This window comes from Leishmania donovani, chromosome 16, assembly GCF_000227135.1.
Source record: "Leishmania donovani BPK282A1 complete genome, chromosome 16".
NCBI classification, from domain to species: domain Eukaryota; phylum Euglenozoa; class Kinetoplastea; order Trypanosomatida; family Trypanosomatidae; genus Leishmania; species Leishmania donovani.
Window position 1 is genome coordinate 57,020 of NC_018243.1, and position 25,469 is coordinate 82,488.

The 25,469-nt window shown below is 60.6% G+C and overlaps 8 protein-coding genes across 8 annotated transcripts; all 8 read right to left on the minus strand.

Moving 5' to 3' along the window:
- Positions 1 to 1,987: 1,987 nt before the first annotated feature.
- LDBPK_160190 (hypothetical protein, conserved) lies at positions 1,988 to 2,446 on the minus strand (the record flags this gene model as incomplete). The annotated part of the gene is made up of 1 exon (XM_003859659.1): positions 1,988 to 2,446. The coding sequence occupies one exon, from the start codon at positions 2,444 to 2,446 to the stop codon at positions 1,988 to 1,990; it is 459 nt and encodes a 152-aa protein (XP_003859707.1).
- A 2,570-nt stretch (positions 2,447 to 5,016) lies between these two features.
- Positions 5,017 to 6,078, minus strand: LDBPK_160200 (hypothetical protein, conserved; the record flags this gene model as incomplete). Its single annotated transcript, XM_003859660.1, has 1 exon — positions 5,017 to 6,078. The coding sequence occupies one exon, from the start codon at positions 6,076 to 6,078 to the stop codon at positions 5,017 to 5,019; it is 1,062 nt and encodes a 353-aa protein (XP_003859708.1).
- A 1,690-nt stretch (positions 6,079 to 7,768) lies between these two features.
- Positions 7,769 to 8,668, minus strand: LDBPK_160210 (mitochondrial ornithine carrier protein-like protein; the record flags this gene model as incomplete). Its single annotated transcript, XM_003859661.1, has 1 exon — positions 7,769 to 8,668. The coding sequence occupies one exon, from the start codon at positions 8,666 to 8,668 to the stop codon at positions 7,769 to 7,771; it is 900 nt and encodes a 299-aa protein (XP_003859709.1).
- A 3,893-nt stretch (positions 8,669 to 12,561) lies between these two features.
- LDBPK_160220 (mitochondrial ornithine transporter 1-like protein) lies at positions 12,562 to 13,713 on the minus strand (the record flags this gene model as incomplete). Its single annotated transcript, XM_003859662.1, has 1 exon — positions 12,562 to 13,713. The coding sequence occupies one exon, from the start codon at positions 13,711 to 13,713 to the stop codon at positions 12,562 to 12,564; it is 1,152 nt and encodes a 383-aa protein (XP_003859710.1).
- Positions 13,714 to 14,853: 1,140 nt separating this feature from the next.
- LDBPK_160230 (hypothetical protein, unknown function) lies at positions 14,854 to 15,249 on the minus strand (the record flags this gene model as incomplete). The annotated part of the gene is made up of 1 exon (XM_003859663.1): positions 14,854 to 15,249. The coding sequence occupies one exon, from the start codon at positions 15,247 to 15,249 to the stop codon at positions 14,854 to 14,856; it is 396 nt and encodes a 131-aa protein (XP_003859711.1).
- A 1,435-nt stretch (positions 15,250 to 16,684) lies between these two features.
- On the minus strand, positions 16,685 to 17,212 carry LDBPK_160240 (protein tyrosine phosphatase-like protein; the record flags this gene model as incomplete). The annotated part of the gene is made up of 1 exon (XM_003859664.1): positions 16,685 to 17,212. The coding sequence occupies one exon, from the start codon at positions 17,210 to 17,212 to the stop codon at positions 16,685 to 16,687; it is 528 nt and encodes a 175-aa protein (XP_003859712.1).
- Positions 17,213 to 19,620: 2,408 nt separating this feature from the next.
- LDBPK_160250 (histone acetyltransferase-like protein) lies at positions 19,621 to 21,900 on the minus strand (the record flags this gene model as incomplete). The annotated part of the gene is made up of 1 exon (XM_003859665.1): positions 19,621 to 21,900. One exon carries the CDS (start codon positions 21,898 to 21,900, stop codon positions 19,621 to 19,623), a length of 2,280 nt encoding a protein of 759 aa, XP_003859713.1.
- A 1,850-nt stretch (positions 21,901 to 23,750) lies between these two features.
- LDBPK_160260 (protein tyrosine phosphatase-likie protein) lies at positions 23,751 to 24,281 on the minus strand (the record flags this gene model as incomplete). The annotated part of the gene is made up of 1 exon (XM_003859666.1): positions 23,751 to 24,281. The coding sequence occupies one exon, from the start codon at positions 24,279 to 24,281 to the stop codon at positions 23,751 to 23,753; it is 531 nt and encodes a 176-aa protein (XP_003859714.1).
- Positions 24,282 to 25,469: the final 1,188 nt, after the last annotated feature.

Genomic DNA, 25,469 nt, shown 5'->3' on the forward strand with positions numbered 1-25,469 from the left:
CTGTATAGGCGCAGAACATTGAGAGAGCGGTGCGAGTAAGACAAGAACGCACAGGAAAAAAGTAAAGCAGAACAACGCACTGCGCACGTGCGCACGCAGGCGCACACGCGTAGTGTTCGGCACAACGATCGATCTTGCGCAGTGCTGGCACGCCTAGAAAATCAAAACGTTCTTGTCCCAGGCGCAGGCGTCGGTCCGTTTGTCGTCCTTATCACCTTGGTTTTCGGTTTCGTCGGCTTCCGTTGCGTCAAACTTCGTACGTCCGGCCTGCTCGTTCCGTGTGTACGCTGGTGCTCTCGTGCACACGCACACATACACAGAGACACACGATCAGTATACAAAACCGAATCTCCTCTGTCCACGCGAGCCGCCGTCACCTGATTACGTAGAGAAGCGCGACGACAAGCAGAGAGCGGGGGAAGGCAGAGCGAGAGGAGGGACTTCCAACTCGGGCGCGTATGACCGCAGGACTGTGCAGTGCGCTGTTTATGCGGGCGGAGAAGGCGCTGTGAACGGAAAGAAGGAAGCGTGGTGGACGGAACGCGAGCTGCGCCCGACAACAGCAACAACGCTCCTGCACAGGAAAAGGACTTCGATGCTGAAGGTGCAGGCGGTGATGCAGTGGAGCTTATCGGCAGCAGGTGTTGGAGATGATCGCGATTCTGTCTATGGATGCGTATATCGGTGTGCGCATATCCCTTGCTGCCTTTGTGTGTATGAAAAGTGAGTCGGGGTGGGTTTTGGGGGAGGGGTAGGAGTAATAGAGGCCGAAGAGTTGCCCGGTGACGAGGGGCAAGTTCGGCGAGGCGTATCCTACAGCAACTGCTGAAGGGAGCAGCACTGACGAGCAAAGGCAGAAAATTAAGCGAGAGAGAAGGAAGCGAAGTGAATAGCAAGACAGCGGCGGGGAGGGAACGGGAGGCACACACCGGGACGCTGACAGGCGTGATGAGAAGGAGCGGCCACCCAGTCGTCTGCAGCGCTACGGGGGCGGGCGACGTCCGCGTCGCTGCAGACGACTGGGTGGAAGCCGATGACGGCTAGAAACGAGCAAACGAATGCAAGTATGCGGTAGTGCAGATAATGCCCACCACGTCGAGCGCCGGCCACCACTGCAGCGAGACAGGCAAACCAGCCGCTCGCTGAGTGCTGCAATGCGACCGGGCGCAGCAGGTGAGGCAGAGGAAGGGAGGAGTTCTCCAGGCCCCATGGATGCCCTCACCACCACCGCAGTGAACGCAGGAACGATAAGGAGTGCCATGAATGACGGAATAGAGGCAGTGAGACGCGAAAACGCAATGAAATGGGTGGCTGAAGGAGCTGCCAAGAGGGCGACACACACGAGCGGCGAAGGGCGGCAGACATGCGCCAAGACACCACGCGCACGGACAAGTGCTAAAGCGATGAAGAGATGCGCGGAGACGCCCACAGACGACCTCCGTCAGTGAGGAGCACACGAGCACCAGCTCGTGGCGGCTCACGCCGTTAGTTATACGGCCAGCACGTGGTGCTGTCGTCCTACCGAAAGCGGAACAATAAAGGCGCACGACAACGCGGAGGTGCGCACCCCCCCCCCGCACACCCGCACCCGCAGAGACAGCGAGAGAGGTAGAAAGAGGGAAAGGATGCCTGACGTTAGCGAAGAAGGAAAAGCAGGCAGAAATGAGAGGGACAATAAATGCGGCACGTGAATGAGTGACGGGAGGGGTCATGCTGCTTTGGGTCAGGATGCGAGACGCGCTTGGCGGGAGAGACCCAACGACCTCGAGACGCGGTCTGGCTCTCGTGTTCCTCTGTGGGCGCGCGGCGCAGCAGCAGCGGCAGCTTCGAGCTGCTCCCCCAACCGTGCGAAGCGCCGCGCAACAGCGCTCCCGTCGCCCCCTCCTTTCCTGTGCAGCACGGCAGCGACGGTCGCCAGCACCGCATTGCCGAGGCAGTGAGCCCCTGTCGCAGACGGCATTCCACAGCCCACCGCCGTCTCGGAAGCTCACGTGGCGCGGGTCCTCGGCTGCTTTGCCGTGGCCTCCGCGTCTTCCCCATCGTCCTCGCTGGGTGAGTCGTCCAGCGTGAAACGCGGTCGCTTCCAGCCGGCCACGGTGGCCTTTGCCTGCGATATCTCGAGCGCCTCGCGGTCCTTCTCCAAGTCGGCGTATTTCCGCGCCACGGACTTGGCCGACACGCCGCTGCCCATCACGTTGCCGGCATTGCGGCCTCGGTTGACGTTGGGGATAGCGCGGCTACGGTGCAGCTGCGCGTACGTCTCTCGCTCCGAGGCGGTGAAGGCGCCGCCCTTTTTCTGGACGCTGCTGAAGAAGAGAATGCTTCCTCCCTCCGTGGCGGAGCTGCCTGAGCGAACGACAGTGGCGCCGTGTTGGGCCGGCTGCGCCTGAACAGCTTCGTGCGGCGTAACATACGAGGATAGCTTCGTACGAGGCGCGTCCTCCATCAAGGACGTCGGCCCGCTCTTCGACCAAGTGGCATTGAAGGGGCGACGCTCTCCGCCTCCGATGCGTTGTGGTGCGCGCCCGTCCTGTTCGTTGTGAATGCGTGGGATCTGTCCACGGCCACGCCCCTCCACTGTCCCACCTCGATGCGGGTACGAAGCGTTGAATGAGGTAGTGCTACCGTTGCAGCTGGTGTTGCCATGCGGCCGCTGCTGGTGTTGGTGGCTGTGCGTAGAGGACGCGTAAGGGCTGGATCGCGCGCTGGGGGCCACATGGCCGCAGGAGTTCAGCGCACCGGGTCGCTTGTCTGACATGTGGGCTTGCTCTCTCTGTCTCCGATGCGCCCTCTGCTGCGTGTGTGCCGGTGTGCGTGCGAGACCCCATCCCTCAAACAGAAATAAGAAAACGACGGAGCGAAAGGAGAAGGCGTGGACCAGCAAGATGTTGGAGGGGCCGTATCATGATACCCCCTGCGAGGAAGCAACCGTCATAGTTGCAGACGGACAGGCGCACCCGAGTGCGCATGCGCCCATGCACATAAGAAGACGAAGGTGGAAGATTTATTTTCTGATTTGCCCCGTGCTGCGTCGCGCCCATCTAGCTGCCATGGCGGCATGGCTCCAGCGCCACTCGCCCCCCCCCACACACACAGAGGGCCTGTCACAGGCCCCCCCGCCTCGTGTAATGGCAGCCCTGGGCACACACGCTACAGCAATGCAGCGACCCTCTCATCCGAGAGCACGGCCTCTGCCTCGAGCTCTGCCGGCCCACCACCCGCTCCGCAGGTCGCCGCGCAGACGCTCCCCCATCATGCCGGTCGCTACCTCGTGCATCCCCCTCGGCGTGGCGCAGCCCCACCCCCCCCTCCACACACACACACCAGCAGTAGGCAGTGTGACGGCCGGGTGGGATACGCTCGAGGCGCATGGCGGACTTGCACACCACATACAAATGGCACAAACGTGCTCACACTGTCGCCGGTCGCCGCGACGCACAACGCCACCCGCGACCGGACAGCGGCAGCGACACCGCGCACGGGCCTCCCCCTCCCCCCTCCCCGTACGCCGTCCGTGAACAACGGTTCGCCGCTATGCGAGTTGGCTGCCGCAGCAGTAGGTGCTAAAAAGCGAGGAATGGTGTCGGTCCCCTCTCCGGTGTGGCTGCTACCCCTCCACAAGGGCCATTAGAGGCGCTCAAGAGGCGCCCAGTACCGCTATCTGCCCACGCATGTCGCCCCCTCCTCTGCCGTTTTCCTCTCGCCTGCCCCTGAATCGTCGGACAACGTCCCGGACCGACTGGAAGAGCATTCTAGTGGCAGGATGCGCGGCCACCCACCCACCGTTAGTGGCCTGCTACAACAGCAGAGGTAGACCAGAGCCCGGCTGAGGACGGGATGGGATTGGTGACCTCGACGAAGGCGCCGTTCTCCAAGTCGCACCGAAGCACCTCGCCACTCGAGGCGCGCATGAGATATGGCCCTCACTCCGACTGACGGATGCACCGCGAGACTGCCGAGGAAGTGCCTGTTCGCTCTTCACAACACGCAGAGGCGAGAGCGGAGGAGAGATCATGGCGATTGGCAGAGGTGTATGGTGATGCGCCATACCGGTTGGAAGGGGAGGGGTCCCCGCGTGTGCAGTGGCTGCGAGCAGGTCAACAAGAGTGGAAGCCCTGGAGCGACTGTCGCGTGGCGCTTACATGGTCAATATGACGAATGTGCATGAGTTCCAGAGATGTGTGTCACTGCCACGGCAAGCGGTGCCGGTGTCTCTGCACACACGTTCGTCTCTCGGATAAGTGTACATGTAGAGCATGTGGAAAGTGGAGAAGATGGGACGGAACGGGAGAGACGGCGCCAGCGCTGCCGTGATGGAGATGAGCGGCAGTGACCCGCAGCAAGAAGAGGCAGAGAAGCACGGATGCACGCCTAGCTATTCGGCACATGAAAGTGCCGACGGCGACCCTGCAGATTGCCGATGCATGCACGCGCGCGCGTATCAGCTGCGAAGCGGAAAGCACGTGATGCGCAGTGGTAGCGGTGAGAAGCAAGCGTAGGGGTGTGAGATCGAGCACATGGATCCTCACTGACGCACATGCGCATCCTTGCTCCAACTCCCTCCCGCTCTCTCTCTCTGCGCCGGTCGCCGCTCACGGAAAATCAACAGAAGAATAGCGCAGCCCTTTCATGCTTTAGCTTGTGTTAATGAACAGATGGAAGAGCAGGTGGGCGGTGTAGAGCACGACGCGCGCAGGCTCGTGGTAGGGAGCATGGGAATCGCATCAACGACTTCCAGGCGCCTAGCGGCTTGCCCCCCCGTCTGCTTAATACTGCGTCTGTGTGTGTGTGTGTGTGTGTGTGTACGTCGCTCCCCATCGCCCTCCCTTACGCACTCCGATCGCGCACGCCGCATTAACGCGTGCGAATGCGAATGTGCGAGTGCAGGTGCTCGATAGACCGCAGCAGGAATTCCTTGCACTCCCACCACCACCAGGCATAAACAGAGACCCCACGCAGCGCGTCGCTTCCCTCCAGCAGCCCTCACACTTCTCGTCCTTCGCCCACCCCGAGCCGTCACGACAGACGCCAGCCTGCTATGGTGGCAATGGAAGCACCAGAAGACGTATCTCGCCTGGCTGCGCCTTCGGCCGTCGGGGCGCGACCGGCAGGAGATAGTGTGACGAGTGCAACCTTGTCGCTCTTATCTGTCGCACCGCCACCCTTGGCGTTTTCGCCGTCGCCGTCCGCATCACTTTCGAGGTCGTGCAGGAGTGCCTTCATGTCGTCTATGGTGACAGACGGCGGTGGTAGAGAAGCTGCAGGCACACTTGGCTCCACCGCTGGTGTGGCTGTGCTCGCTCTCGCCGGCTGTCGCTGTCGTGGTTTACGGTGCGCGCCGGCTGCGGGCGAGGAGGAGCCCCGTTCCTGTTGCATGAGGTGCACCTGCCGCTCCTGCTCCAGCCAGTACTGCGTGAACAAGAACTGCAGCACCAAGCCGCAGACCCACCGCAACTCCGACGCCAGCGGCAGTGCTCCGTGTGCCACACGCTGACGAACCTCCACCGCCTCCTCAGGGAAGCCGATCTCGCTCGCGCGCTTGCGATACGTGTCGGCGGCGCCGCTCGCAAAGGAGCCGGTCATGACGTGCACTACGCGCGAAATGGCGGCGCCGTAGCACATGCGCAGTGGTCCATCTTTCAGCACTTCCTCCTCGTCTTGCAGCATCGCATCCAACAGCATCTCCGTCGACTCCACGTAGGCCGGCAACTCGCGCTCCTTGCGTGCACGCTGGCGCCACACATGGATGGTCTCCAACGCACTCCGCTTCGCAGCCGCTGTGGCGTTCATGTCAAACAGCACGCGCTTCACCTCCGCCCACTCACCCCAGTCCGCGCCAAAAACGGTGGAGAAGATGGCAGGAGTGGTTCGAGCCGCGGCGGTGGTGATGTCCGTGGTGCAGTCGCTAAGAGTGGTTGCTGTGGTAGCCCGCTCTGCGGGCGGCACGTCGTCTTTGCGCTTCTTGGGAGCATCGAGGTCGCCAAGCTCTTCGAGCCCACGGCGGATGCGGTGCCCACGGAACCGCCGCTCTGCCAACGCCTGGCGGCGCTGCGCCTCGTCCACATGAGATCGAGGCATGACCACTGTGGAGGCAGGGAAGGCAAGGGAGGAGAGTCCGTGAGAAAGCCAGGGCGTTTGCGTGTGCGCTGGCAAGACAAAGTCCAGCAGGCGGGTCCGAGTCTACACGTGTGTCGAGTAGCCGAGGCAGAATGCGGTCCCACTTGATGGCTGTGGGATGAGTCAGGGTTGAGTGAGAGAGAGAGGCAGTAGGTTCGGCAAGTAAAGACGCAAACTGCTGGAACACGTCGCCCATACTTGGCTGTGCCCCGCCTCTTCTTCGCTGCCCTTGTTCGTTATCCTTCTTCGCCGCTGTGCCGCGCGCTCCTCGTAATACGGCAGCACAGATACACGCGGAGATGGGCACAGTGAGCAACGCCAGTGGTGCGGCACAGATAGAACACACGGACAGCCAGGCACGCACGCCCTCCCCTCCTTAGCTCTCACGCGTGTGAGAGAGTACGCAGAATGTGCGGTGGTGGCAGTGAGCCCTCCCTCCGCTTGAGATTTTTGGTGTCACCGACGCCTCGGGGCACGCAACGACACAGTGCACCGCGGACGTGTTACTTGGTGCGACTGTGTGCACACACAGGCACAAAGGGAGAGAGAGGTGGAGAGAAGAGACGGACAGACAAGAGTGGTGTCTACTGCAGCGCGACAAGGCATTCCTCTTGCGCAAAACAAATGAGGTCCCTCCGAAGTCTGCGTTCGGGATGCGCGCACGCGCGTGATACTTGCGCGCACCTCCATCACCTCCATCCATGCAGGATTAACAAGCAGCGGGGGAGCTGTGAGGAGGCGGAGGCCGCCCAAAACCAGGGCGGCAATAACATGGAATGAGAACGCCACAGAAGCGGCCGAAGCATGCAGACCACTAGATGCCGCTGCAAGCCCCAATCGCTTCTCTCTCCCGACCAAGAAAAGGGAGGCCTTTGGCGAATCACAAAGAGCGCAACGGAAACAACAGAATACGTGCAGGTGACTGTGCGCAAGAGCCATCATCCTACCCCGCCTTTAGACGGTGCTGGCAGCAACACACTCAGTCGCGCTCTGCGAGGAGGCGGCACCGGCCACGGATTTGACGGCAGCAAGAGGCTCTCGTTCACCAACACGGGAGAGAATTTTCGCCAACTTCGATCGAGAGAAACGCGCGACACCCACAAGCACAAACATACTAACCTCCGCCAAATCAATTAGCGAAAACGAAGCACTGCCCGTGCTGCGTCGCGCCCATCTAGCTGCCATGGCGGCATGGCTCCAGCGCCACTCGGCCCCCCCCACACACACACACACCAGCAGTAGGCAGTGTGGCGGCCGGGTGGGATACGCTCGAGGCGCATGGCGGACTTGCACACCACATACAAATGGCACAAACGTGCTCACACTGTCGCCGGTCGCCGCGACGCACAACGCCACCCGCGACCGGACAGCGGCAGCGACACAGCGCACGGGCCTCCCCCTCCCCCCTCCCCGTACGCCGTCGCCACTTCACCCTGTCACCAAGAGAAGCGTTTCGGCACTGGCAGGGATATAGGAGGGGGGAGGGGCTGGCCTCTCCGCACACAGAGCGGGTGTGCTGAGCACTGTGATATCGCGCCCTTAGACACTCCCCCCCCTCGTCATCATCGTGGGGGTGGAGAAAGGTCAAACAGACGAAGATCCACATCGAAGCAGTGAGCCGACACACCGTCCAGCTGCGCCGGGAGTGCCATCACAAGGCTCCGCCATGCCCACTCAACGTGGATGGCACATCTGCCGTCAGTGTGGACTCACAGGACAGCGCGCGGTTGCAGCTATCAAAGACGCCGAAGATAACTGCGTTAGAAGGGAAGGAACGGGCGGCCGTGAGGGTCCAGCCTCGATAGAGGGCGCGCAGGCCTTCCTTCTGATACACGCGCGTCATCGCCCCCCAGAGGCTCAGCTTTTCGTACGCAGGGTCTACTTGGATGCGAGTCTTGACCAGGTCAGAGGGGTAGAAGGCTGTCCAGAAGGCAACGCCGCTGCAACCACCAGCGATCATCAGCTTCCACAGCGGCAGGCTCTGCGTCGGCACGCCCTCTGGTGTCATCCAGCTCTTCAGCGTGTCGTACGTGCCGCACCACGCCACCGAGCCGGGCACCTCGCGGCAGAGCATGGCAAATCCGCCCTTGTATAGCCCTTTGAAGCCGTGCTCACGAACAACCTGCTGGGCACAGTCTAGCGAGCCGCGGTACCGTCGCTGGCCCTTGGAATCATCGGCCTGCAGGCGGCACTTCACCAATTCGAACGGTGTCAAGCACAACGTCGCTGCCACGCCGCTGCCGCACCCGCCCAGTAGAATCTGCGGTAGAGTGGGCCGATCACCCGCACCGATCAAGCGCAGCGTCCACTTGTACGTCGCGAGCACCCACGCGTGCTCGAAGCCGGAGGCGAAAAGGCGTGCCGTGACGCCGCGGTAGAAACCTATGACACCATCTTGTCGAAACAGCTTAGTGACGCAGTCCGTGTAGCCAGTGTACCGTGTGCCCCCGTAAGTCTGCAGGAGCACCTTGATGGTGTCGAATGGGTGCTCGATCAGCACCCCTGCACACCCGCCAGCAGTGCCGGCAACGAAATCGTTCCACAGACCCATCGCCCAGCACCCCTCACCCCACCCCCCCCCGAGCAAAGAAACCCGAGCCAGTCCACGGTCCAGCGACGGCTAAAGGAGAAGCGGCACCAGAGGCGGTATCGAAAACATCCAGCGAGTGCTCTGGGGAGTGCCGCAAGGGATGCGTAGAGTGTCTGCAGCAAGCTATGTATACAGCCGTGCTTGCAACAGCCACATCAACGTCGACAAGAGCAGATGAGCACGCACGCAGACAAGAAGACACGCGCTGGCTGCCACGATGAGCACGACAGCGGCGCCACTGGAGTCCCTCCGCAGCAATTCTCCGCACGCAAGCCAAGTCTACGTGGGCGCCAAGACAGAAAGAGGGAAGGGTAGAGCGGTGCTCGGCATCCGCCACGCTGAAGGAGGCCCAGCAAAACAGCAAGAGGAGAGGCGTGCGAGCGTCGCAGCGAAGCGCCGCTGTGTCGCACAATCACAAGCGCGTGAGACGGACGGGCTTCCGCGCCAATGAGAGAGAAGGGTACCGTCAGGGATCGTGCACCCGTGTGTATGTGTGTGCGTCTCACTGTTCCACGCGCGCAGGTCGCGCCGGCATGCTGCAGCGTCGGTGTCTGTGTCCATGCGCGCGCGTGCGTGCAGAGGAAGAGGGAAGGAATGGCGGCGTTGCATTGAGACCAAAATTATAAGATAGACAGCACACTAAGCGAGAAGCGGTGTAGATAAAATGACGGGGGGGGCAGCTGGCCCTGTGAGATGAGGGGCACTCACAGCGCAGGCAGCGCACACGCACGTGCCTACCACAAACACTTACTTGACGCATCACTTTAGTTGTCTGTCATCGAGCACGCCGGAAGCGCTCCACGCTGTTGCGCTAAGCGCAGAGACCCACACCACGGACTGGAGACCTCCCATCACGGCGCGTCGGAGAAAAAGGGGCGGGGCCGTGTTGTTCTTCGCTTCCCTCTCGTTTTTCTTGTTTTTGTCTTTTTATTGGCTTTTTTGCCAGTTCAACAAGAAGACGGTAAGACATGCGTGCGCCCCCACCCCTCCCCTCACATGGAAGAAAGTGAATTCGTGAGGTGAGCGCGCATGAGCGAGGTGGTACTCGCTGCGCGCGCTCAGCGAGATGAGCGCCGTACATGCACGAGTAGGCGAAGTGGTCGTATCCATGTGCATTGCGTGTCGCGACGCTCTAGGAGACAGCACTGTCCAAAGAAAGAAAAAGTCCCAGCACGTACACACACGCAGCCGAGGGCTGGTGGGCGGCGAAAACAAGAGGAGTGAGGGCAGAGGAGCCGCGCCGGTCCTCCGTTTCGCACGCTTTTTCCTGTATGTAGTGGCCTTTGTGCCTGTCTGTGCGCACGGGAGTTCGAGAAGACATGCGCACGGCACCGCGGCAGCGACCCATACATCGATAGAGATAGAAAGAGCACTCAAACAAGTGAAATTTGTGGAAGCGTTAAGGCCACGATAGGGTGGTGGAGGGGGGTCTTTCGTGGAAGCAGCAGCAGCAGCAGGCGTTGCCTTTGGCTATTGCCCGCTTTCGCAACAAGACGACGTGCCGCACGATAACATCATGATTGGGGGAAGGGGAGGGGGTGCATGGATGAAGGGAAAGGGGGTGCGTCCGGTGTGTGGCTGTTCATCCTTGGCAGCACCTTCGCTTTCCTTGTCACCCACACACCGACATACCCATCGACCTCCCCCTCCCCGACACACACACACACACTCATGGCACAAGACAGATAGATGGCCGAAGCGCATGCGTGCTTGAGATACATGACGGCGGACTCGGCGAACCCTGTCTGTGTGTGTGTGTGTGTGTGTGTGTGTGTCTCAAGCATACAGCAGACAAGCACCTACCGGGAGACGGACAGACAACTGAAAGGGAGAGAGCGACACATAACAACACACGCCCACAGCGACATGTGCAACCAACATGAAAACTGTTAAGAGACCAGAACGAAAAAAGAATACGCATCGCGCCTTCACAGAAACAACTATAACGAGAGGGAGAGGGACCAAGTAGAGAGAGAGCGAGCGGAGGACAGCATCGACGAGGATACGCACACGAGCACCTTACTGGAAACGCATACACACTCGTAGACGCTGGTGTTCAAGGCGATGCACGTGCTACCGTGACAACGAGGTGGAAGGAGGGCCTGTGCATCTTGTCTGTCACCACCACCGCTCCTTTCTTCTCCGAAGTGGTTGATGTTTACGCACAGTCTCCACTTTATGATTTAGAGAGGAGACGTGCGGGGCGTGGCACGGCGCATCGCGCCGCTCTGCTCAGGAATCCCTTTATCGCGCCACCCCCACCTGCAGCAGCAGCAGCGGCATTGCTCACAGGACGTGCTCAATGTCGTTAGGGTAGACAGGAGGCAGACTTACAACGTCAACGTCACGGCGTCACAGCAGGTCGTCAGGGTCCTTTCTCGCTCTCTGTGAGCGGGTGCACCGCACGCCGCCGATGACCTAAGGTGCGGGGTAATGAAAGACACAAAAGCGGCTCGAAACGGAAGAGGGGAGGCGAGCAGACAGGCGTCGGGCAAACATCGTGAGAGCCGCGCAGCGAGAGCGGTACAGCGACGCGGTCCTCCCCCGCCCAAAACACCGCTCAAACGAAATAGAGGCAAGGAGGAGAGGCACACACGCGAAAAAGCATAACGATGTCAGCGGTGCTCATGTCGCAGCAGCGAGGATGCGTCGTGCGCCGATGCACACACACACACACATATATATATATATATATGTGTGTGTGTGTGTTAGTGTTTGTGTATGCGTGTGGATATCCAAAACCGTGCTCCCCCTCTCGGCTTGTCGGTCTATCGGTAGATGGGTTCGCTGGGCACATATGGTCGCAAGATGGGAATGTTCAGGGAAAAAGCGCGCGCGCAACGCTGCCGTAAATCGCGTTGTACAAACCTGTAATCAGAGGTCGCCCTAGACAATCCACTTCACGTCGCCCTCCACACCCAACGCGCCTGTGTCGATAAGCGAGGTCAGCGTATCGGGCCCGTCTTTCCAACTGTTTTGCCCCCCCCCCCTGTCTCTCTCTCGCGATTTCGGCTTCCGTTTGTTCGCTGGTGCTTGTCAACGGCACTCTTTCATTGTTGTGAAGACAGAGAGATGGAACGAGAGAGAACAGGAGACACAGAGGAGGAGGGGTGGGGCCCCCCGCTTGCACGACAGCCCAATCGTCGGATCGAGGGGGGGGGGGCAATGGTGGCGGGGAAGAGGACGCAGACCAACAGTAGAGAAAAAGAGAAGCCCTGCGTGGCGGTGGCTGCTGCACTGCAGAAAACGAGAGACTCGGAGAGATGTAAACAAGATACGAAGTACTGCGAAGCGCCGACGTAGAACAGGCTCAGAGCGGAAAAGCAATATCTGGACAACCACGGCGAGGCGGCAAGAAGAGCTGTCGCGGAGAAGGGCCGAGGTCGGAGACACGGCGAGGGTCACGAAGGCAGCCGCAGCCCACGTACGCGCACAAGCACATGCGCAGGCGGCGCACGGCGAACAAAAGGGAGGAGGGTCATACAGGAAGAGCAGCAGCAGCAGCACCAGGTGATATGTTACACGGCCGCAAGCAGCCGCATCAAGGCCACGACCGCGCGCGCCCGAGGCGCCGCCGACGCAAGCAGCGACAGAGACCACGAGAGAAAGAGAGGCGCCACACGCGCCACCAACGCTTTTACGGATACCGAAGGGGGCAGCGGTGGGCGGTAAAGAGAGTCACTGGTGCTGTTCGTTCGACGTCGAAGAGGCGCGCTTGGAGCACGAGTGAGCGGGGAAGGTCCGAGTTGGTGCTCGTCCGCTAGAGAGCAGGGCAAGAAGCTTGAAAGTACCATTATGCCCCTGTGTGTGTGTGTGTGCCCCATGACCGCCACAAGCGGCAGGGCTGTGTGTCCTCAGTAGCGGTGAGAAATCAGCTCCTCTTCCGGCTCACAGGCGGCGCTCGATGCCGACGCCGCGGCACTGTCACCCGCAAGCACGCGATACACGGAAGAGAGCTCCCGCAAGGTGCTGCTGCTGTGCTCGTGGGTGGTGAAGACGATGCTGCTCGACAAGAATGCTCGCACCACCGTGACACCCCAGCCTCGAAACAGCGCCTCCACTCCTCCGCTGCGGTACAAGCTAGCAAGCGTCCTCGTAAAGCCTTGCTGTCGCGCTGTCGGACAGACCTGCATTTTCGTCTTTGCCACGTCGGCCGGATAGGCGACGCTCCAGTAGCAGCACCCACTGATCCCGCCGGCGAGCATGGAGTGCCAAATCGGCGCAGCTTCGCCATCGCGCAGCGATGAGGCAAACTTCTGCGCCAGCCACTCCCGGCACTGCTCATAGGACACAAAATACGCCATGTTGCCGAGCACAGCACGCGTCACAGTGCCGATCACCCCGGTGTAGAGACCACGCAAACCGTGCGTCGCCACCAGATGACGAGCGAGGCCGCGCGCCGTCGTATGGCGACGCCTCCAGCACGGCCTGGCGCTCTCCATCTGCATGTTGCACTTGAGCATTTCTACCGGCGTCAAGATGAGTGACACGGCGAGACCCGCACACGCAGAGGCTTTCCAGTGCGCCGGCGAGCTCCACACAGACACATGCGGCTGCTGCTGGGGGTGCTCATGTTTGCCGTGCATGTGCTGATGCCGATGGGATCGTGCCTTGTGATCACCCCGACACCCTGACAGCCTTGCCCGCTCTTGCTCCTGGCGCTGTAGCTGCTCCTTGCGCAGAAAGTGCTGCAGAGATACGTTGTAGACCGAGAAGACAACGGCGGTCTCGGCGCCCTGGGCTGCCAGCGGCACACTCAGGCCGCAGTAAAATGATCGAATACCGCCGCGCCGATAGAGCTGGGAGGCGCACTGCCAGTACGTCGCCGGGGCGGCAGCGCTCAGGCTGGTCGCTGCCGTGACCGCCGTGGGACTGTAGCGGCAGGGCAACTTTGCGCACCTGCTCACTTGCATGCGCGTCTTTACGGTATCAAGCGGGTAGTCGAGGAGAACGCCGGTCATACCCGCCACGGTGCCCGCGGTGAGGTGGATGATAGCGTCCGTCATATGCAGCCTTGAGCGGCACTACGCCTCGTTTCGCCTTTCTTCTATGCCCTTCCGTAATGCTTGTCTTACGCGGCACCACGGCCTGCTTCGTCGGCGGATCGCTGTGGCAGTTGTTCCGCAGCACAACGCTTGCTTAGATGTAGTGGTGTGTAGCGAGCGCACATGTACTCGTGCGGCCAGTGCTCGTTGTGTATCTACACATCGATATCGGTGTGGAAGGCGAGAGCAGCGCAATCAGTTCTGTGTCCGCGCAGAGGAACACGAAGACACACACGCGCGCCGCACACCCTCGGCAGAGAGATCGTCTTTGACGTGGTCGTGAACTTACGCCGGGTCGAGGAGGACAGTGGCACGCAAACCTTTCATGTGGTCCGTCAGTGGGTCCCGTAATGGATGGCACGTGAGCAGAGAGATGGGGTGAGAGACGTCAATGCCTGGCTTCCATGTGAGGGTAGGCACGAGGTGAGCAGCTGCAGATGTCCGTGAAAGCGGGTACGGTGGCAGAATGCTGACTACTGAAACCAGCGCCGAGCAGAACTACCACCGACCATACGAGCGCGTACGCGCGTGCAGGGAGGTGGAGAGAGGGGGCGCGGCAAGTTTGCGCGCATGCGGCATGCACAGGTAAGCATGGAAAAGAGAAGTAGGCAGGATTGTGAAAAGGCTTGAAATGGTGTGATGGGGGCGCGCCTGGTGCACCATTGCGGCCAGCAAAACTGCGAACTAAGAAGAGGGGTGGGAAGGAGAGGCACGGAGATGGGCATCGCACTGGTACGCTCCCGTCCCGCAGCCCCAGCCCGCCTCCTCGCTTCGCCTACCTCGTCTTAGATTTTGCGAGTGCGTGTGCGTCCGCCGCCTCCCTCCCACTTTTCGCACGATCTCGCCAACAAAACAGTTCGTCTCCCACATCCTCATAGCTTCCTGTGGAGGGCGTCGCGTGCGCTCTGCGACGCAAAAGGCGCTTCGCATGATCACTAATTAGCAAGCCGACCAAATCCAGCGGAACTGATCAGTCGAGTCGCATGCGCACTCCTCACGCATGACGGCGCAGCATCTAAGTACCAAAAAGCTCGCAATTCTCTCCGTGCTCGTCTGAGGGCGGCCTATATGATGTGCCGCCGTCGCACACACGCGCCCATACTACGCGTGCGATCGCTTACGCTTTCGCGGCGCACCCCCGTTTACATTAGCATCGTCGCCGTCCCCCTCGCTCCACTCGCTGGAGTTGATGCGGACACTGCCACTATCAAGCGTGCCGGCGGAACGCTCCTCTTCAACAGGGTCGTCGACGGACCACCGCGCATCATCCTCACCGAAGAGTGCATAGCACTCCTGCTGCGCGCCGGTGATGAAGTCGAGCAGATCGGTATACGCCCCCACCTGCTTATTCGTAGCGACGATCTCACAGTCTTCGAAGGAGCTCGCAGCGTACAGGTGCGGCTGGTGTCTCAGCTTCTCTGTGTGCGCGGCGGCGTCGTAGCGGAGCAGTGTCTTTGGTGGATAAAGGTGCACCACCTGCAGCAGTGCATGCTCCATCGGTGCCGCCAGGGGAGGAAGGGACGGAGGGCCCCTCCGTATAATTCCCTGAGAGATCGAGAAAGGGATTCGGGAAGGAGAGGGCGAAGGGCTTGCCGTGGCCAGTTGCCCGCGTTGTTGCAGACAACGGCAACGTGCACAGGCGATCCAGAACTTGCAAGAATACACGTCGACGTGCGTCTGTGTGCGGAGGTACGTGCGCGTGGATCGTCGGTGGTGGTTCGTGTTCGTGTGTGTGTGTGTGTGTATATGTGTGTAGCGAGGGAGAGGGACGGACGGAAGCAGCTTGTGGAGGTGGGACACGATGGTGGCAGAAAGCAAGAAATGCAAAACCCTGACACCAGATGAAGCGCTGTACGTTTCCCTTGCGGGAAGGGGAACGGTGGGTGGCGAGTCTTCACTGACGCGCACAAACAGAGGCAGAACGGCGCGCCCGTGTGCGCGCTCGAGCACCTGCATCGGGAACGCTCGCCCATCATGGCTGGCATGTGAGAAAAGATACATCAAGCACGGCGAGAGACAACGAAGAAAGACGAAGAGCGCAGCGCCGGGGGGAAGGCAAGTGAACTAGGCACCGGCTGCTCTCACCTTGCTGCTGAAACATTGCCGGCAAGAGCGCCGCTCCTGTGTCACCTCCTGCTCTCTCGGTATGTGGCACAAGTGCGTCGCTGAAAACGCCGTTGCGTATCCGACTCTGTGCAGCACCCCTCTCACCCCCTCTCTCGCTCGCTCGCTCTCGAGATCTCATGAGCAACGAAATATTGCCGCATTCTTTTATTTCCGCTTCCCTTTCGCTGTGTTCAAGGACGGGACTTGGTCTGTGCGCAGACGGCGGAGTTTTTACGGTGCGGGTCGCGGGTGGACAGAGCGAACGGGAAGCGAGCCAGGCAAAAAGAAACACTTATAGTAGAAACAACAACAAAAAAAAACGAAGACGGAACAAAAACGAGCCAACGTGACGAAGGAAAGGACGGGGGGTGCGAGGGCGCACCGGCGATGATGTGGCACCACAACGGTGATGGGAGGGGGATGGAGGCCCTCTTGCACATGATGGACAGCACACACACACACACATCGCCATCATCATCATAACCCAGTGCTCGCTCACACATTCACGCACACACGAGCCAGAGAGAAAAAGGAGGGAGGGGAGGGGAAGGCACACACACGCGCGCGCGCACACTCCAAAGCATAAAAGAAAAACGAAAAACGAAGATCAACTAAGGAAAGGTGAAGCACATACGCCGCACAGGCACGAGGGAGGGGGCCAGACGCCGAGCACAGACAAGCTCTGGCTTTGGGTGAGACCATCAGACACGACCGCACGCCAACCTACGCCTCTTATGCGGCTCCTTATGCCGTTATGCGGGTAGGTGTGTATGTGCGTGTGTGGAAGTGGCATGGCTCCCGTACGCCCCCTCCTTCGTGCTCGCGCCTACATGATCACGCAGCCCCCACCCTGGTGACGACGCTTGTACTTGGTGATCCAGTGCATCTGTGTCTGATTGATGGCACCCCTGCGCTTCTCGCGGATCAGTGCGATGGCGTCTAGTGCAGATACGTTGCCGTACTCCACCAGCGCCAGCGCCACCAAGATTGGTGCGCGGCCCAGGCCCGCCACGCAGTGCACGCCGATGGTCGGCGGGGGCACGGATGGGTCCTCCTGCTGACGCGCAAGCTCCGTGTCGAGCAGCTTCAGCCAGCTGTCAAGGACCGCGCGCGTCGGCGGCGCGCCGTCGTCGAATGGCCAGCTGTGGACCTCAATGCCCCTGCTCTTGACGAGGGTGGCGTCGTAGGTCGGGCCGCATACCCGCACCAAGTGCCGCACGCCGCGGTGCTGCAGCTCCTTGATGTATGTCGGGAGGTTGCTTGGGGACGGCGCGTCGAGGATGAGAAAGTGAAAGAGCACCCTCGACGGCCTCTGCGGGTCGCAGCAGTCGATCAGCGTAGCGTTCACCTCCATGGCTGTAACGTCTTCCGGGGCGTGTGTGTGCGACAGGGAAGGGGATCAGACCCTGAAGCTGAGATGGAAAAGGACGACGCCGAAGTGGAAGAGGATGCGCAGCGGGGCAGGAGCGCCTCACAAGGTCCCGTTCTCTGTTTTTTTTTGTTGTTTCTTCGAAGTGAATGAGCCGTCTCGCTCTCTCGTCCACGAAAGCACGCGCGATGATGGCGTCCTTCGCTGGTACAACACGCTCGCTCACAAGCCAAAGACCTGTTTCCTCGACGCGACTCTATCCACCACACGCACACCGGTGCAACGAGCACACGAGAGCAGCAGAAAAGAGGGGCGCTACGGGGATGTTAACGAACACCACACAGACAGAGAGAGACGAAGTGGTGATGTGAAGAGACACACACAGGGCGAGCGGCGTACGAAGGGAGCGACACAGAAAAAAACGTTTGTGTGCGCGCAGGCAAGCGCACTGGAATGCAGCGGGCAACGACGACGAGAAGTGTCCGGATGGCAACGCGCACAACGTAAGAGCACACTCGTTCAGCAAACACCCACACAGGCCAAGAAAAGGTGGCTTACACCGGTGCGGCTCTGCTAGCCCCAAGGCAGATGCAACAACAGGAAAAAAAAACAAGTGAAGAAGGAGGGGTGCGGCGTGAGCTGCTGCAGGCAAGCACAATCAACGATGCAGGGCGTCTGTGTGCGCGAGCGCGGACGATGAAGAAAGAGAGCGAAGAAATAACGAAGGGGGACAGTGCATTCGCAACTATGTGTGTGTGTGTGTGTGTGTGTGTCGCTCAGTAATAAACTCCTTGATCGCTGCGTGCGCGCGTACAAGTCTGCGTTGCTTTCCTGGGAGCGCGGTTATGCTGCCGTGCCCTTTTCTGTCTTCGCCGATGGCACGGTGTTCACATATCACCAAGCAAACAGCAACAGCGACAACAATCTAAGCCGGTCGACAAGGTCACGCATGTACATACGTTCTAGCGGACAGACACTTGCATGCGCACCCTCGCGCGCACTTCCCTTTTCAGGAATGGTCGATGCCAGCCAAGAACGAGTTTACGGAACTCACGCTCAGAGACAGAGGGAGAGACAGCCGGAAATCGCACATGCAGACCTACAGAATATGCGTGATACCATACCCGACGAGGGTTTACGGTGCCTTACAGCTAATTAACAGTACTCAAGGCACTTCCCTACGCAGGTGTACGTCTTCAACGCTCACAGCGGCAGGCAGACAACGTTCCTCGTCACTCACGGCGGGGCCCTTTTCGTTAGGTTATTCTTATTGCCCTTCGCGCTTGCGTCACCTACAAGGGACTGGCTGCTGGCGTTCGTGCGAGTGTACACAGCTTGGCGCGTACGGTGCACGGTGCGCTCGCTCCCAGCGAAACGAAGGAGAAAGCTTCGTGCGCGGCACGACGTGGAGAGAAGCGAGAAGTGATGAGCCGCAGAAGAACCAAAGAAAAAGAGATATTCGGCTCCGCGGCGTATTCTAGATCAATGTCGATGGATGCACGCGCGCACGTGTGTATGGGCGTGAGCTGGCGGGTATAAGCACAATGACGGAGACGTGCCTACGTGCGTGATGCGGGGTCGAAGCGCAAGAGATAGGGGGTGGAACAGGCAAAACGCTCACTGTATATCGAGGCGGGAGGACGAGGGACGGAGGAAGTCGAAGCTGCAAGGCGAAAGGATGGCGGATTCTGGCGAGGCGACGGTGCCGCAAGTGTCAACGGTGGCGTCGATAAGCACGCATGTTCGCAGTGATTACGCGTATGTGGATGCGTGTGTGAGCGTCGATGTCCAGAAGTTCGCATGCAGACAAGAGCAGTCCGAAGTCGGCGAGAGAGAGAAGGAGGGAAAGAGGAGGGAAAGAGGGGGGTAGGTTTTTGAGGCAGTAGTGCGGCAACGGCAGCAAGAGCTGGGAGCCGACGGGGCCACGCTGCTGCCCGCGGCAACACTAGTCGCGCCGATACTTGCGTGCGAAAAAAAAAGCAAACAATAATAACAACGATGGAGGGAGCAGATAGTCCGACGCGGACGTCCGCGCAAGTCGACTTCCGGGCCCTCTCTGCTTTGGACTCCACCCTCTCCAACAACGTGGCTTTGGTATATGCAGCATGCCCCATCAGGATCAGCGGGAGGAGCGCCACGGAAACGAGCGAAACCCCTCCTCAGCAGTGTACGTTATGGATGCTCGGGTGGCGCTGCTGCCTTCCCATGTGCTGAAAATGTCTTCGTTGCTCTACTCGATCGGATTAAGCTTTAGGGTTCCTTTTCGTGCTATCATCTAAACACTGTCAGGCGCATGTGCACCTCACCCCCCCCCTGCCGCTGCAGCCCTTCACCACCCCGCCGCGCGCTGCACGAAAAGCCGGCGGCAAAGGGCCGCGGAAGAGTTGTGCGATTTACAGAGTGCGCGCCGCTGCTTCAGCACGTCCCTCCGCGTCGCTCCGCTGCGGCCACTCGGTTTCCTCCTCGCGGCACCGTTTTCGCGCTGACCACCACTGCGCAACGCTGGTGCGCAGCTGGCCGTACCATGCAACCGCCTGCGTCCGCACTGCAGCGAGTGTGGCTACGCCGAGGGACGGTGCCCCACCCGGTATCGGTGAGACTGATGTCGTGCGATTTGCCGCCACCCGCCGCAGCAACGCCTCATCGCGCTCAAGAGAAAATTCGAGCGGTTCAGCCTTGGGGTCGGTTGTCGGCGCGCCAGTCAACGCATCGCCCATGTCAAGGTTCTTCACGAGAAAGCCGCCACGGTGGGCGGCCAGGAGTCGGTAGCCACGGCGCTTGTAATACCCGCGGACGCCTACGCCGCTGATGACGGCGATTTGGCTGTACCCTTCCTCCCTGGCGATCGCCTCGGCTCGGTGAAGAAGGCGCTGGCCAATGCCGCTGTGTTGGGCTGCGGGTGTATGCAAGCGGCCCGCCTCCTCCACGTAGGTGGGCAGGAGATTGCCGTACACGTGCAGCTCGCGAATCAGCGCGCACGGCAGGAGCTCCGCGAACGGTGTCTCCCAGTTGCGGATGTTCAGTCGCAGGCGCAGGAAGCCTAAGATGGTCGCGTCGTCCGTCGGCATCTCGACCGATAGAAACACCTCCGTCCCCTCGCTTGCCTCGTAGCGCCGCTCCTGCAGGGTGGCCGACTTCAGCTTCTCCGTGACTTCTTTGTCCCCCTTGATTTCACGGCACCGGATGCAGCGGCATCGCCCCCCGCGCTCTCGCAACTTGTGGGCGAGCAGTTGGCGCAGGTTTGCCACCTCGACGCCAGCAAGGACGTAGTCCACAGGAATGTCGCGGATGACGCGGTTGATGCGGATCCACGGGTGCACGCGCGCCTTCGCATAGAGCAGCACGTCGATCAAGTTCTCCAGGCCGTAGGGCGTGTACTTGCCGTCCTTGTACCACTGTTCAATTACAGAGAACGGCGTTGTTTGGCATGGGTAGATCTTCCACTGGTCCGCCTGAAGATACGGGGAGTCGAGTACGTCATCGAACATGGCCTTATCGACGGCGGGGCTTGCCCCGGGCAGGTCAGGCATGAGATGGATGTCCACCTTGAAGCAGCTGTCCTTCAACAGCTTGATGGCATTGGCGGTGTCCTCGCGGGTAGACTGGCGATTTACAAGGGTGAGAATGCCGTCGTCCGTGTGCTGCACGCCGAGCTGCACGCGAGTGCAGCCGAACCGACGCAGCTCCACGAGCATATCTGGGTTGATAGTGTCCGGCCGCGTCTCCAGCGTCACTCCAATGATCTTGCACTGCGCGGACTCATTCAGCAGCTGCTCCTGGAGCAGGTCCAGCGGTGGCCGTCGCGGAGCGTGCGGAGGATCAAACATGGTGTTGGCCGCGTAGAAGAGGTCGCGGATGAAGCGCTCGCGATACGGGCGCGGGTAGCTCTCCCAGGTGCCGCCCAACACCAGCAGCTCGACTTTATCGGCGGGGTGGCCGATCGCCACGAGAGAGCGGACGCGCTCTTCGAACTGGCGGTACGGGTCAAACTCGAGGCGATTCGCCCGCCGCACGCCGGGCTCGTTCAGCAAGTAGCTGCGCGGCTGACCCGGCTCGTTGGGGCAGTAATAACAGTTCCACCCGCAGCTGAAGTTCTGCCCGTCCGGGTAAGCGGAGGTGAACACAGTAACGACCAGCACGCCGGACTGACTACGCGGAGCCTTGAACACGAGGTAGCGCTCCAGCACTGGACACACCACAGGCGTCTTCAGACTGGGGGACGGCAAAGTCCCAGACGCAGACGGGGCCGGCGGTGATACGGCGTCCTCCATGTCCGGGAGAACAGCAGCAGTGAGTGCACCAGAAGAGCCACAGTTCTCCTGGTGTGGCTGTGCAAGTATGTTGACGCCATTCGCCGCTGCCATAGACTCGCGCAGCAGGTGCTTGTACCCCGCGAGTAGCAGTGACTTCTTGAACACGCGACGGTACTTCCTTTGAAGTTGACGCTGAGCCTTCTCGATGTCTGTGTTGCACTGCGGGGCAGTCGCTACGATATCGCGCACAAATCGCGACGCCTCCTCCACATCCGCGTCGGAGAAGTCGTTTGGATCCGACTCCTGCAGAAGCCGCTCCAGCGTCGGCAGATTAGCCAACTTGTGCTCGATCCGGTTCCAGTCCACAGGCGACTGCGTCGCCGACGGTGCCTCGCCCTCCGTGTCGCTATCAGAGGACATGACGGGCACACCCCAAGAGCAAGGAAAAGACGACATAACGAACAACTAAACAGGTGCAGGTGAGGGCAGTCTCTCCACTGACGAGTGCGCCCGAAACGGTGAACGATGATCCTTGTCACTGCATCTAGAACGGCTTACCCACCCACAAATCTGTTCGCCGAAAGGCGCACAGCCCACGTATGTGACGAGCTCCGGTGGGAGATGCTGCGTTGCTCGCGATACACGCCTGATCCGTGACACACGCATGAAGCGGAGGGAGACTTAAGACCAAAGAGAGCAAAACGGGTGAGGTGAATGAAGGGATGTGCGCCACGCGACTACACGCCCTCGTGGCGACGCACCGGGAGTGCAGCACGGGAGCGATGGCAGACGAGGAGGAGGGTGCCACGCTCACCAGAAGGAAAGCCGACTGCTCGGCACAGAAATCCTGTGCGCCGAAACGCGCGTAGGCACCGAGACCGATGGCCCGAATCAGCAGCTATCCGCGTCCTTTGCCGCTGACTGGCATGTCGGCATCTGTGAGCCGGGCGAGGGAGGGGGTGGAGGGATCTCCTCAAGTGCCCATCGAAGCGCAGAGAGTTCGCGCTGGGTGATGAGAGAAGGCAGCGAGAAGAACAGAGGCCCAGTGCCGGCACCTCACGAGCTGCACCCCTCCTCCCTGCCTGATGCGGGCGCCGACGAAGTGCGATACGCCTTCGCGCGTGCGACAGACAACGCATCCTGTCATGGGAGCGCCCCGCCGCAGGGGTGGAACGCGCGACTTCGAGGGAGTCCTCCTTCTCGCTCTCCCTCGGCGCCATCTTGCATGCGCCTGCACACTTGCGAATTCTTTCGAAGACACCGGCGCTTCCGAGCAGACGAACATACGCTCACAAGCATCAGCCCAGAAACACCTGCACGCACGGGTTAGAGGATCCCTCCCGCCAAAGCAACACAACGGCATAAGAGGTGTTTTCTGCTCTGCCCGTGCTGCGTCGCGCCCATCTAGCTGCCACGGCGGCATGGCTCCAGCGCCACTCGCCCCCCCCCCACACACACACACCAGCAGTAGGCAGTGTGACGGCCGGGTGGGATACGCTCGAGGCGCATGGCGGACCTGCACACCACATACAAATGGCACAAACGTGCTCACACTGTCGCCGGTCGCCGCGACGCACAACGCCACCCGCGACCGGACAGCGGCAGCGACACCGCGCACGGGCCTCCCCCTCCCCCCTCCCCGTACGCCGTCGCCACTTCACCCTGTCACCAAGAGAAGCGGTTCGGCACTGGCAGGGATATAGGAGGGGGGAGGGGCTGGCCTCTCCGCACACAGAGCGGGTGTGCTGAGCACTGTGATATCGCGCCCTTAGACACTCCCCCCCCCTCGTCATCATCAGGGACGCCGTCCTGGGGCAGCGCGCATTCACAAGCACATGCACGGGGAAGCGCATACACTGAAAGCAATGGTGTCGTGAGCCACCACTGAAGCCGGCGTGAGCGCCGGCACAGACATGAACGAAGTCGCGCGCGCGCAAACAACAAACAACAAAGAAAAGTGTTAGTCGGCCTGCAGAGGAGACCAAAGACGTGAGAGACAGAGTGAGAAGTGGAAGGAGAAGCGGCAGGGCAGTGTGTGCGAAGGGGTTGTGGGGGGGGGGGGAACAACCAACGCGATGCTGCCAATCCGCCACCATCTATCTTCCCTTCGCGATCGCCGCTCGCGCAGCCTCCTTCCAGACTTTACTGGGGCACGCGTTCCATCACTTCCTTCGTGTCTCCAGCCATCCCTCCACAGAAGCAGTTGTAAACGGTGCTGTCGAGCACCCGCAAACGCAGGGGCACACGCCACCTCGTCTCTCTGGCGCGTTTCACATGATAGCGCAGTTGGTACAGGCAAGAGAACGATCACTCGCCTGGTGATGGCGCGGCCTGTATCGCATGAGCCAATTCAGCTGTACCTGGTTGATGGCACCCTTCCGCCGCTCTCGAACATAGCCCACGGCGTCCAGCGGAGCCATGTTGCCGTACTCCACCAGTGCCAACGCAACCAAGATCGGTGCCCGTCCTAGACCCGCCACGCAATGGACCGCGATAGTCTCCGGCGGCGTCTTGCCGACCTCCAGAGATAGCAAGTCGAGCCAACTGTCAATCACCGCCCGCGTTGGCGGCGCTCCGTCGTCGAAGGTCCACCCATGCACCTGGATGCCGTTCTTTTCCACCAGCTCGGCATTGTAGGTGGGGCCGCAGGCACGGACGAGGTGGTGCACATTTTGCCGCTGCAGGAGCTTCACGTAGGTGGGCAGGCTGCTCGGGCTCGGTGCGTCAAGGATGAGGAAGCGGAAAATGACCTCGTCAGTGCCGTTGCGCTTGCAGTCCACAATGGTGCCGTTGATGTCCATCTTTCCGGCGCGAAGGAGGGCGAGGCAGTGACAGTGAGAGAGTGAATAGCAACCGAAGAGAAACGATTACAGACGTCCACGACGCTTAACGGTCTGGGGACGGACGAGCAACAGGGGGAAAGCTGAGGGTTTTGTTAGGGTGTCTGCAGCCCTCCGACGGATTCACGGGACGGAGAATGCGATGTGGGGAATCACAGGAGCGCATATGCAAGCACGCGGGTCCGCACTAGAAAAATGAGAGTAGCTCACCTTGCGTGTGCGTGTGCGTTTCGGAAGAGGGGGGGGGGTCGGCTGTGGAAAGAGTAGAGAGAGGCGCTCCGTGTTGCCGCAATCGTGGTCCGCGGCAGTGTCTGAGCGACTTGCTAGCAAACAAGGGGATGGTTACTGTCACAGAGGTGGAGGAGGCACACTGCAGAGCACGTCGTGCACTACATGCCAACGCAAGCACATGGCAAAGAGCAGAGAGCAAGATTAGGATACGTCGAGACTAACGCAAAACACAGAGCGGGGGAAGCCAGGCATGCCGGATGTGCCGGCGCTGAGCTGTGGCTCAAGCACGCGGCATGAGGGAAAGGGTGAGAAAATCATCTACAAGACGGCGAGGCCGCAGTCTTGCGGCGGCACCCCGCAAGAGGGGCTAGTGGTCCGTCTGGAAACACAGAGAGAGGCACGCACACACCCGGACACAGGCATGTCGCTGTGTGCCTCTAAAGCGACGCGCAGCACACGAGCGCACAGACCTGCACAGCGAAGATGTAACGAAATCAGCGCGCTTTTTTTTTTCGTGGCTGCTCTCTCTCTCTCTCCTCCCTCAGGTCTCCTGCTTCTCAATACGAATGGGCGCCGCTTGGGCACCTGCATCCTAGTGTGGTAGCGGGCCTCTTCGATCGTGGCTAGCTGGCCGACTGCACGCAGAAGCACGAGAAGCTCAATGAGCCTCTCCCTCCTCCCTCCCCTATAACGACAACCACAGTCAACTGGCGGGAGGAGGGAGGCGTGAAGATGTATGTGAGAAAGAAAGCGTCGTGGAGGCTGGAGAGCGCGGGGTGGGCAGACGAGGCCCCACAAGCGAGGGAAAAGGAGCTGACGAAGCACGGCGCAAGGCACACACAGACACTTATGAATAGAGCATGCATGTGTATGAATGGGAAGGTGTGGCGGTGTGGCGGGATGGGACAGACGTGTATG